General features: G+C 41.0%; 1 protein-coding gene across 1 annotated transcript in view; it reads left to right on the top strand.

Moving 5' to 3' along the window:
* LOC126470608 (uncharacterized) overlaps window positions 1-13,267 on the top strand; it is a 208,837-nt gene that overhangs the window by 100,792 nt on the left and 94,778 nt on the right. The window contains exons 2-3 of the mRNA XM_050098561.1: window positions 2,664-2,875; window positions 9,178-9,240. Of these exons, the coding sequence (XP_049954518.1) occupies window positions 2,664-2,875; window positions 9,178-9,240 (275 nt within the window). The remainder of the gene's footprint in view (window positions 1-2,663; window positions 2,876-9,177; window positions 9,241-13,267) is intronic.

A 13,267-nucleotide genomic window follows, 5' to 3' on the forward strand; every position in this document is an offset into this window, starting at 1 on the left:
GTCTGGTGGAAGTAATTTGTTTGTTTGGCTGGGAGACATCAAGTCGCGAGCTTCTGCATTATAGTTGCATTCAGATCATTTCACCACCCACGCCGGGATCGTATCTTGCAATCACGTCAACCGTTTCTGCCCAGTAAAATGTTTTCTCTGATCTTTCGCTGATTTGATGTGCTTTCCGAGGTTATTTATTTATTTTCCAATGATTGATGAGATTGCGACTTTACCTCTAAAATATGTTTATGTGAATCTCTTGTTCAACTTTTGCCCTTGCAAGTGTGCGATTGTGATGTATGTGAAGTTTCATTATTGAGAACGTTATATTTTTAAGAGCGCAATATTTGCGTTCTTTGCCATGTGCTTGGTTTGTTGATTTGAGTTGCCAGAGTATCATTGATGCATACTGAACACCGTAATAGTGAAATCTGACTCTTTCCGTCACTAACTTGTCATATAGCTAGCCTTCCCAGCAATTAGATATAAAGTGACCACTGCATCGAACTTGTAAATAGGTAATATTTTGCAATATACTTGCAAGCAGCTATTTTCCTCAAGTAACTAAGCTCTGCGGTGGAGGAGTGCACCTTATAGGCACCATCAGTGGAACACGTCACTTGCGTCCCACAGTACAGTACGGAAGAGATTGCCAGAGGACTGCACTCAACATATCCTCTGTGAAGACTGTCGCTGTTGTCGCTTCAGCGCATACAACGATTTCTTTTGCATAGAGGACGTGAACACTGAAAGGTACAGTGGCCTCACATTATCTTCTTCCATGGGGTGCTAGCGATGCAATGTGTGAGGCAATGTAACTATGTAGTGGACAGTTGGAAGAATGTGCAGCTCTTGCTATTCTAGAAACTACGTAAGTGTGAGAACACAAATAAAGCCAGTAGTGTGCTGACAGCACACGCAGCCAAGATCAGTTACTCACTATCTGACCAAACTTATTCGGTCATCTACTAATTGACATTTATATGTGGTGTGTCTACGTTTCGCCTTTACGACCGTTTGAGCTGCTGGGAATCCTTTCAATAACCCGAAACGTAGGTCTTACAGTAATAATAAAGTTTGTGAAACTCTCAACTGCACAAGGTTGTCTCGTTAGCAAGTAATTTCAACAGCAGAGTATTTTTTCGCATTAAGTGGCTAAATCACTCTCCAAAGTCTGACAACAGCTTCGCAAAAGAATGTCATTTACTTCAAATGGAGTTCGTCACCACCATCGCCGGCCGCTGGTGGCCGAGCGGTTCTGGCGCTACAGTCTGGAACCGCGCGACCGCTACGGTCGCAGGTTCGAATCCTGCCTCGGGCATGGATGTGTGTGTTGTCAGTTTAAGTAGTTCTAAGTTCTAGGGGACTTATGACCTCAGCAGTTGAGTCCCATAGTGCTCAGAGCCATTTGTCACCACCATCATTGACACCATATCACGTCGCAGTACATGATGTGCTGCTGCTCGTGGTAAACAGCATTTCGTATCTACACCTATACTTTGTGAGCTACTGTGAAGTGTGAGGCAGACGGTAATTTTTATTGTAACATACAGTTCTTCCCATTCCATTCAATCCATTAATTTATTAATTAATAATTAATAAATTAAATAATTCACCTGTATTAAATGCCAAACTTCTCACAGTGTCTCACTGAGTGAGGGCATATACTAATGTTGTGGTGATCCATTCATCAAATGTGGACTTAAGCTCTGTGCTGGTTCAAAAGAAGTAGGCCAGCATTGGGTTCCACCCTCTCCCTTCTTTTGTCATCATATAACACAAGCAGGATATTTCACTATACACACATCCATTACAGCCAACTACACTTAACAGATAGACACAACTCTCAGACACCATAAGGAAAGGAGCCACTGTGTGCTGAGGGCGAAACCCTTTTCTGGTTAGATGACTGAACTTATTTCTCTGGGTATCCCATCCAACAATGCTATGCAATTATTTTTTATTTTATGTTTACTTTATAGAAACAAATTAAATTCATAGTAAAAGTTCAAAGATATGACTGTCAGGCTCAGCGCATGTAACTTCTGTGCCTGGAGTGGTGAAAATCTGTACCCCACACCCATGTCCGATCATCAGCATTTATGTTTTATCAGCTTGTGATCTGGAACAGTAAAAGATCAGCTGGTAGAACCTTATTTCCTGCCACCTCATTTGAGTAGGGTAAGTTGCTTGATGCTCATTGAGATGTGATACCACAGTGCCTCTAGCTGTCCACAAATGAATAAGGTTTCAACACTACAGTGCACCATGCTACTTAGATATTAATGTCCGTGAAGTCCTGAACAACAGATGTCCTCATCAATGGATTGAAAGGCAGGGAAGAATGGGGTTGGGGGAGGGGGAGGTGGAGTTAAGGTACCATAATCGGTATGATTACTGGACCTCACTCCTTTGCATTTCCTCCTACAGGGTTATATGCGTTCAATAGTGTATGGAACTCCAGCAGTAGCTGAAGAGGTCTTGGTCAGTAGGGATTATACAATGGACAACCGAGATATCTGAGACAGTGCAGGAAAAAATGATACATCCTTCAGTGTACTGAGACTGGCTGTTGCTGCATTGAACAGTTGCTCTGATGCAAATGTAAAATTTTCTGTTCCCATCCTTCTTCACATATCTTGTGTCTTATGAAGGTTCTTTGTCTCTTACAGTGAAAGCAAGCGGTGTCATTCTGCTGTTGGGCGTTGGGAGCTTAGTCTGTTATAAACTGTACAATTACTACTGGCCGAGGTCGAGGTCACGACTTGGCTCTCCTGATTCCTCACCTTCACCACAAAGGCGTTCAAAATACTGTTTTGCCTACAGCTGTGCTCATGGTGAACTGATTGAAGATGTTGAAGAGGAAGATGATGTGGACATTCAGGTTTGTAATATTGTACAGAATGTATAAAATAAAATCTGTAAAACTGTTTCTAATCTTAATTTCCTTTCATGTGATTACAACTGTGACAGTTATGTAAATGAAACACTTGGTACAGTAATATTTCTACCTCAATGTATATATGAAGAGATGACTTTTATGTTGGAGACTGCAATTGTTTCAGAATAATGTCTGCTGTATACAAAAAATTTAAGACCTGCATCTCTGTTATGAATTAAATGTTAAATTCTGTACTGTTGGCATGATCTGCAGCACTTTCAATGTGCTGAGTTCTATTGAATGAGTAGTAGTAATTCTGATCTCATTTGTCCCAGAAAATGCCTGCACAAAGCCCTTGAGCAATTTTTTAATGGTTTAGAATTACCACTTATCTCAGTCTATATGACGCAAAATATTATTTCAAGTGCTGCATTTACAGTCCAGCTTAATTAACAACATTGAATATCCAGATAAGAACATTGGATTTAAGTGTATCGGCTCAATGTCTTACATCATATAGGCAACAACTCTCTATCTCAAGCATAGTGTCCACAGTCAAATTAAATTTCCAGATCTCTTGGCTTGTCTTATTAGCAACATGATTTGATAATAGTGTATGTTCTGTAGAGATGATGCATGTGACTTTGGTTGTGAATCATCCTCTGAAATTGGCAATGTTATGCTAAGCAACATGGTCTGCAACAACGTTAACAAACTTGCATTTGGATATAATTTGGCAGTGTTCATTGTATGGGTGAACCATCAGTAGATGATCGTGCCACTATAAAAGTCAGACAACAGTTGCAGTGAAATTGCTATATGACATGGCTTTTCAGTTATCTTGGTAACTGCCTTTCCATGTACAGTTTGAAAAAATTGATGAATTAAATATGCCTGATCATTCTATTGCCACATGATAGTCATTCATGCAGCATTTAGAAGTTGTTAACATTTCTTACAAGCAGTCAACATTGATAGATATTCTAACAATATTGATACTGTTAAATACGTTAACCCCTTAAATAGGAGCGTCTGGTGCATTTGATGATCTGTTTTTTGATCTATGATGTTACTAGTGACTGTTTTTATAATGTCCTTAAACAGTCTAATATATATTATGCTGTCTGAGCATACTTCCTGACTTAACTCAGACTTTCATTGCCATTCATTCATTTTTTCAGCTATGATGATGATTTACAAACACTAGGTATGTGTGAAAGCACCACTGGGTGAGTGGAGTCAGTGGGGGACGATAGCTTTCCCTGTCACAAGGGATATATACATATAATGCATGAAATGCACTGTAATGAAATAAATGGAGATGTAGAATGCCTGAATGGTTTGCACTGATATTATTTCATGCAGCTTCACAAATTTCATCATCACCGAGCCATTCATTTCACTTTAGTCCATTTAATTCATTTTATGTACACTGATCAGCCAAACTATTACTATCAGTGATTCTATGTGGTATGGATTCAACAAGTCCTTGGTAGATGTCCAGAGGTATAAGACACCAGCTGTCTGTGCACAGGTCATTCCATTACTGTAAATTACTGTAAAACTGATGGTTTGTGCATGTGGAACTGCTTACGCTAGAGCATTCCAGATGTGTTCTATCAGGGTCAGATAAGGCAAATTTGGTTGGCAAGGCATCAACATGAGTTCACTATCATGCTTGATGAACTACAGTATCATGATTCTGGACTTGTGTCTTCCTGCTGGAAGATGCCATTGACATTGGGGAAGATTTGAAGAATGAAAGGATGCAGGCAGTTGACAATGATGTTCATGTAGTCTACATCTATCATGTTGCCTTCAATTACTATTTTTGGTCCATTGGATGCTTGGATGAATCACCCCCCCTTATTATAATGCTGGCCCCACCATCCTGCATCCATGGTATGGTACATTTTCTGAGCTGCCATTTGCCTGAATGACTGGGTATCTGGACATGACCACCAACCTGGTATAATAAGAAATTTGGTTCATCTGACCAAGTGTCATGTTTCCATTGATCCATGGTCAAATCTCAATGATCTTGTGCCCACTGCGTTCATAACTGACAGTGTCACTGGGTCAACGAGGGAACACATAGGGGTTGCTTGCTGTGCGGCCCATATTAAACAATGTGCACTGAATAGTGTGCTCCAAAACATTAGTGCCTGCACCAACATTGTACTCTGTGATCTGATCTGACACAGATACTGGGGTTTTTCACACACAAAGTGAACACTTTACCACTCAGCTCCCACTTCCTATCCTGCAGTACACAACAGACAAGCCGCCTTCTCCATGTTCTGTGATGAGGCAGTATGTACAGCAGCTTGTGGTTTCACCATCCTCCAACCATTTCCCATATATACTATGACAATGCACTTGAGCAGCTGACTAGCTTCACCATTTCCTAGACAGTCGTTCCTAGGTGCCGGTCCATAACGATCAATGTCAACATGTTTCCTCATTTGTCTTTGTTTCACTTATATACTTTCCTTACCATGTCAGGGGCCCATAATGCCACCAGGTGGAATTCAGTATCGCAGTATTCATAATGCATACCCAGTTATCTCCTTGTACAGTCATTTTTTAAGCTATTGACTATGTTGCAGCCTTCTAATGACCTGCCAAACTGCATTACTATTGTTTTTATAAACTCAAGGTATTTCTTTCTTTTGGCTCAAATTTATACAAACTACACCGGTACTCTGAGAATGCAGGCATTCTCAGCAAATCTCTATGATAAAATCTTCTCGGGTTGACAGGAGAGGCAATATGTTGTTCTCCGGCAATGTTTCAGCAAGTTTCTTACTTGCCATCTTCAGGCGAAGTGTCAGGTTCACATCTTGTCCAGATCTTTATAGCCACTGGACCATGGGCTTCTCTGCATCCTCAGTGCCAGTTGGGCCAATCAGGCATGAGAGGAATCAGCACAGCAGCACATGTTGGGGGGGGGGGGGGGGGAGGGAGTCACGGGCACCAGGTCCTGGCGTCTCATCTCGGTGCAGCCTGTTTATTCCATCCACTGCCACCAACCTGCATCTATCAGTGCATTCTCATCTTATTTTTGCTAAAGATGTGCTCCATGTGGTGCTGAGTTGGAAGCGTCCATCCTGGTTGAGCAGGTTGTCACTACCAATATCTCCACTGCCTCTTTAATAATAGAGTCCCAAAAACTGCACAGTCTCTTTGTTTCTTCAAATTGAAACATGTGTACTTCACTGAGGCTGTGCTCCACTACCGTGGAGTTTTTGTACTGTCCGAGGCAAATGATTCCCACATGTTCAGAGATGCATTGTGTGATGCAACACTGCATCTGTCCAATATATTGTTTTCCACAATCACAGGAAATGCTGTAGACACCTGATGTTCTTAGACCCAAGTTGTCCTTCATTGAGTCCTGCATATTCCTGATTTTTGCTGGAGGATGGAAGATGGTTTTTATCTTGTTCTTTTCCAGTATCCTAGCGATCTTGGCCATGGGTGGCCCTGCATATGGGAGGAATGCTAGACTTTTGTTGTTCTCTTCTTCCTGAAGGTTCTCCTTCTTATTATTCTTGCTCATCTTGAGAGCATGTATAATCCGTGTTTTGTTGTAGCCATTCATCTGAAAGGTCTTCTTGAGATACTGAATCTCAGTAAAAAAACTGTCCTTGTCACATTTGTCATTAGCTTTGCAAAATCAGGGAAGTGAGCATGGATTTCCATTGTGCTGGGTGATGACAGCTGTTGGTGTTGAGGTACAGGTCTGTGTGTGTTTCCTTTCAGTAGACCGAGTGTCCCAGAGTGCTGTCCATTTTCTTCTTTATTAGGATATCACAAATGAGTAGGCACCCAATTTCTTCCATTTCCACTTTGAACTTGATGTTCTCATGTATACTGCTCAGATGATTGAGAAATTCCATTAGTGTGTCCTTGTGGCCAGAGCATGAAAGTATCATTCATGTACCCAATAAAGGACCTTGGGTTTAAGGCATGCTATTTCCAAAGTGATATGCTCAAAGTATTCCATATACAGATTGGTGATACATGTGTCAGTGGGCATCCCATAGTGACTCCATCCACCTGTTGATAAATCTTGCCCCCACACTGGAAATATGTGGTCTTGAGAGCATGGCAGAATAATTTCACTGTGTCTTCATTGAAATGATTCTCCACTAGTTTCAAGAAGTCCTCTAGTAGTACCCTCATGAAGAGATTATTTCATTGCTGCAGGACCAGACCTACAAAAAATTGGAGAAGGACTCTACAACAGCTGTGACTAGAAAGACCATTAGTCTTCTCAACAACTCAGGTCTGGACCAGGACTTGGTAAAGAGGCTTTACCCCAGAGCTCCAGTTCAGCCATGGTTATACGGCCTCCCCACGACACACAAGAGGGATGTACCACTACGCCTGATAGTAGACACAATCAATAGCCAAACATCTAGCACAACTACTCAAGCCTCTTGGGGGTAAATGCCCCTACCACAGCAAGAATTCCACAGAGTTTTTTAAGACACTCAAGGAGTGGTGTCTTGACAAAAATGATATTATGGTAAGCTGTGATGTTACATCCCCCTTCATGAGGGTACCACTAGAGGACTCCTTGAAACTACTGGAGAATCATTTTGATAAAGACACAGTGGAATTATTCTGCCATGCACTCACGACCACATATTACAAGTGTGGGGGCAAGTTTTATCAACAGGTGGATGGAGTCGCTATGGGATCCCCAATGGTATCATGTATCACCAATTTGTACATGGAATACTTTGAGGATTTCGCTTTGGAAACAGCACGCCTTATACCCAAGGTCTTTTATTGGTAAATGGATGATACTTTCATGGTCTGGACACTTGGCAAGGACACACTAATGGAATTTCTCAGCCATCTGAACAGCATACCTGAGAATATCAAGTTCACAATGGAATTGGAAGAAAATGGGTGCCTACTCATCCTCAATATCCTAATAAAGAAGAAAATGGACAGCAGACTGGGACACTAGGTCTACTGAAAGAAAACACACACAGACCTGTATCTCAACACCAACAGCTGCCATCACCCAGCACAATGGAAATCCATGCTCACTACCCTTGTCTGCAGAGCTCATGACAAATGCGACAAGGACAGTTTTTCTACTGAGATGAAGCACCTCAAGAAAACCTTTCAGATGAATGGCTACACTGAAATGCAGATTAGATGTGCTCTCAAGATGAGCAAGAAGAAGAATGAGGAGAAGAAGAAGGAGGAGGAGGAGGGCCTTCAGGAAGAAGAGAATAACCAAAGTCTACCATTCCTCCAGTACACATTGCCTCTCCTGGCTAAGATTGCCAGGATACTGGAGAAGAATAAGATAAAAACCATCTTCCATCCTCCAGCAAAAATCAGGAATATGCTGGGCTCAATGAAGGACAACTTGGGTCTAAGAACACTGGATGTCTATAGCATTCCCTGTGAATGTGGAAAACAATATATTAGACAGATGCAGTATTGCATCATACAACGCATCTGTGAACACGTGAGAAGTGTTCACCTTGGACAAAATGAAAAATCTGCAGTAGTGGGGCACAGCCTCAGTGAAGAACACACATTTCAATTTGAAGAAATGAAGAGATTTTGTAGACTGAAAGGTGTCTGGGACTCTATTATTAAAGAGCCAGTGGCGATACAGGTTGGTGATAACCTGGTCAACCAGGATAGTGGCTTCCAACTCAACACCACGTGGAACACAACTTTAGCAAGAATAAGATGAGAGCACACTGATTGAGGCAGGTCGGTGGTGGCGGAAGGAATAAACAGGTCGCACCGAGACAAGACACTAGGACCCGGCGCTCATGGCCGCCCCCCACCACGTGCTGCTGCACTGATTCTGCTCGGTCTGATTGGCCTGACCAGTGCCAAGGATGCAGAGAAGCCTTTGGTCCGGTGGCTATAAAGATCCAGACAAGCTGTGAACCCGACACTTTGCCTGAAGATGGCAAGTAAGGAACTTGCTTAAACATTGCCAGAGAACAACACATTGACTCATGTGTCAACCCGTGTGTGTGTGTGTGTGTGTGTGTGTTTTTGTGTTTGTTTTGTTGGCCAAAAGCTCACTTTCTGACACCCTCTATGTTGTGTCTATCTGTGACCCAGCATCTCTGCTATTCAGTGAGTAGCAACTATCCTTCTCTTAACATGCTCACGGTTGAATTCACAATAGGGCAAAAATGTATCAAAAGTACTTTTTTGTATGTGTGGAATGTGAAATTTATCATACGTTGTTCACACGCAACATTGATAATTCAGAAGGTTATTTTATCATTGCTCAAATGCTTTTCTTTCAGGGTTGTTACTTTGGCCCACTTGATGAAAAGGAAAAAGTGGAATGGTCTGCTCACAGTTCAGAGGTATGTTTTAGATACTGTAATTTTAGATACTGTAATTAATGTTTCTGGTGCATTCCTAATTTATTCTGTTTGGCCATGACACTTTCTAGTTTTCTTAAAGGGCTATATTCAGTGATGTCAATTTTTTATTTTCTATTTTTTTTTCCTAAAGCCATATTCCATGTTTAAATACTGAAATCACTTTAAAAGTGGGACATGATATTGAAATATTATTCATTGACATGAAGAGCATACACATTTTTATGCAACTGTGATTTCACTTAGTTTCACCTTCTACCTGTGTGACAGGTAAGCTGATTTAAATAAAAAGGGACTGGAAATTTTTTCATTGGTATGTGTGAGTTCAATGCAAACTATATCCCTAGCATTCCTAAGTTATGCATCCACCTGGGTGATGCTAAATATGAGCAGATCAGTCAACATTAGATGGATTCCAGTGTGGTTTTGCTAAACCCATGTTTCTTAAGCTGAGAACTGGTCAGTCCTTCATTATTGTAAGCTCCACCATGCTTCCATGACCACTGTTTGCTATGCTAATGGAGCATTATGTGTGTTTTAGGGAGCTTGTCTGAACCACCTGGATCATGAATACAGTTTAAACGTCTATAAAAGAATGTCAGCCTAAATGTGAACTTCAAATCAATGGGCTAGATGACTGCCAATGCAAATTAGTTAACGGCAGGGGCACCAGCTAGACCTTACTTGCATTTGTCTTGGGTGTCCCACCAGACCCACCAGAGAGTACTAAAACCAAATTAAATATAGATACTTTAAGAGGAGGGACCCCTGAACAAGCCTCAAATAAAATAAAACCCAAAAATAAAAACAGGACAGTATTGTATCAAGATAATTTATTATTATTGTAAGACGAGAAGCCAGTTTTGAGAGAAATGTATTGTACTGGTGAAACTGACTCATTCCATACTCTGTGGTATATTCACAAGATGGATCACCAGAATTCAGACTAAATAAATAAATTAATTTTACATTCAGAAGGGGGTGGAAGGATTAGGAATTACCCTGAAAGCTGTGAAAAGACCATGTACAAGCAACCTTCTGATGAAGACTGCTACAAGCAATAAAATTATTCAAAACAATCTGAGATACAATCATGTAATCTGTGAACAGGACTTCTGTAAGGATGTTGTGATATTGTAGATATAAATTTGAAAGATCTTCAGGAAGAATGAACAATTAAAAATAAAGAAAATTACTAATGCATTCAAGAGAAAAAAATAGCAACTGTTTAAATAGATTTATATTGCCAGAACACATAAAGAGTGTGTTCAGATACATGTATTTACACGAAATCATGTTTTATGCTTAAAATGACAGATGTTCAGACATACCACTGCTGCACACAGGTAGACCTACTTGCAGCTGAGGTGGATTCTTAGGACATGAAACTAAGCCTCTGTTACTCTCCCCTGTAGCATTTTAACTGATAGAGGAATCATTCTGTATGGACTAGAGAATACAATATATTTGTTAAGGGAAGGACAGACTAAGAGTTGGAAGTTTTCAGAAAAATTCCTTATGCTGGAACAAAATGAGCTTTCAAGACTCCACCTTTTACAACTTTGTTTGCTCTAGCCCTGGAAGGAAAACCTCTGTTTAAAACTGATACCAATAAACAGCTAGAGAGCACTAAAGGTGCCACAAATATCTGCTAATGCTCTTGCAAGAGACCAATTAGAAATATGCAGCTCCCAAAATGATGATGCAGCACATAATCTGATGCTTGCAGAGCTATGGCAGCCCATTCTTCCTCAAGAGCCAAAATCAGAGAAGATAGTGGTGATTGATGCTGGGGCCTTGAGTGAGGTTGATATTGTAACTCATCCTAAAGGTGTCTCATTGGGTTTAGGAGAGCAGGCCAGTCCATTTTAGGAATGTTGTTGTCCACAAACCATAACCTCAGAAATGCTGCTTTATCATAAGGTGCACTGTCATGCTGATATACACAATCATCACCTCCAAATTGTTCCTCTGCTGTACACAGTACACAATGCTGTAAAATGTGTTCATACACTTACAAATCTAGTGTTTTTCTGAACAGAATAAGGGGACGACACTCTAGTTGTGAAAAACACCCCCATACCATAACACCACCTCTTCCACTCTTCAGAAATGGGACTTAACATATGAGGTCATCAGTCCCATAGACTTAGAACTACTTAAACCTAACTAAATTAAGGACATCACACACATCAGGTGCAGTTGAAAAACGCACAGGAGGAGTTAGATAGGATGAGGAGGGAGAAGGGGGTTGGGGAATGGGAAATGGCTGTTGGCAAGAGATCTGCTAGGAGAAGAAGATTTTCAGATAGTTTTACTATTGGTGTTTACAATAGATATGACCAACTGTCAGAGTCTAGTGGAGAGGAATCTCTAGTAGCTGTAGATGTAGGAAGTATGCAGCAGACCTCAGTAGTTATGGTGGCTAGAACAGTTGCAAAGTCGAAGAGGAAGAAGAAGGTTCTGCTGTTAGGTAGTTCTCATGGCAGAGGTGTAGGCCAGCAGTTGCAGGAAGTGCTGGGGAGTGAGTACCAGGTCACCAGCATTGTGAAGGCTAATGCAGGATTGGCTCAGGTGACTGTTAACATAGGGGGGTTATGTAGGGATTTTACTAAAGAGGATCAAGTAGTGATTGTGGGTGGGGCTGGTAACAGTATTGATAGGGATGGGGAGTATGACATAGATGGTGACCTGGAAAAGATAGCCACTCAGACTGGCAACACGAATGTGCATTTCATGGAACTGTTTCAGCGTCACGATCGGCCTCATCTTAATACAGCCGTCAGGCGTAATAACATGAGACTTGGGGGTGCGCTGATGACAGAAAGCATGGGTTACATTTCAGTGGTGTCGGTGGAGTCTATCAGCAGGACGAGTTTCACTAGACATGGCCTGCACCTCAACAGGTATGGGAAGGGGAGGTTGGCAAAGCTTATAGGTCACAGCATAGGTGGGATCACTCATGGGAAAATTCCTACAGTAGTGGGTGTTAGAGCTGCACCTTTTTTAGATTGAAGTCAGTTGATATGTATTCCTGCTTAAGGGAAGACTCTCTAACAAAGGAACCACTTTTGACAAAGCTTAGGTATCCGAGTAATGAGGGAATTAGTATATTTCATCAAAATATACAAGGTATTAGAGATAAAGTTAGTGAACTGCTTATAGATGTTGACTCTGAAATTATTGGTATATCTGAACACTTCTTAAATAAGGAGATGATTCAGAGGCTTCCTTTACCAGGATACAGGTTGGCTGGCAGCTTTTCGAGGAGCTCTTTGCGGTGTGGGGGAGTAGCCATGTATGTGAAAAACGGCATCCCATTGGAGTCAATTGATGTTTCAAAGAACTGCACTGAAAAGGTGTTTGAATGTTGTGCAGGTGTGGTTAAATTTAACGGAGCTAAACTTCTAACTGTTGTTATTTATAGATCCCCAGACTCCGATTTCACAATATTTTTGCTAAAGCTAGAGGAGGTTCTTGGTTCACTTTATAGGAAATACAAAAAGTTAGTTATATGTGGTGACTTCAGTATTAATTGTATAAGTGATTGTGCAAGGAAGAGGATGCTGGTAGACCTCCTTAATTCATATAATCTTATGCAAACCGTATTCTTTCCAACAAGAGTGCAAGGGAACAGTAGAACAACCATAGACAACATTTTTGTTCATTCCTCATTACCAGAAGGGCATTCTGTTAGCAAAAAGGTGAATGGCCTTTCAGATCATGATGCACAAATTTTAACTCTAAAAGATTTTTGTGCTGCAACACGTGTTAAATATAGTCATCAGCTGTTTAGGAAAGCTGATCCAGTTGCTGTAGCGACCTTTGTAAAACTTATCAAGGAACAAGAGTGGCAAGATGTTTATAGCGCTGATACAGTAGACGATAAATATAATGCTTTTCTCAAGACTTTTCTCATGCTCTTTGAAAGTTGCCTTCCGTTAGAACGTTCAAAACAGGGTACTAGCACAAACAGGCAGCATGGGTGGCTGACTAGAGGGATAAGAAT

Source organism: Schistocerca serialis, chromosome 3, assembly GCF_023864345.2.
Source record: "Schistocerca serialis cubense isolate TAMUIC-IGC-003099 chromosome 3, iqSchSeri2.2, whole genome shotgun sequence".
Lineage (NCBI taxonomy): Eukaryota > Metazoa > Arthropoda > Insecta > Orthoptera > Acrididae > Schistocerca > Schistocerca serialis.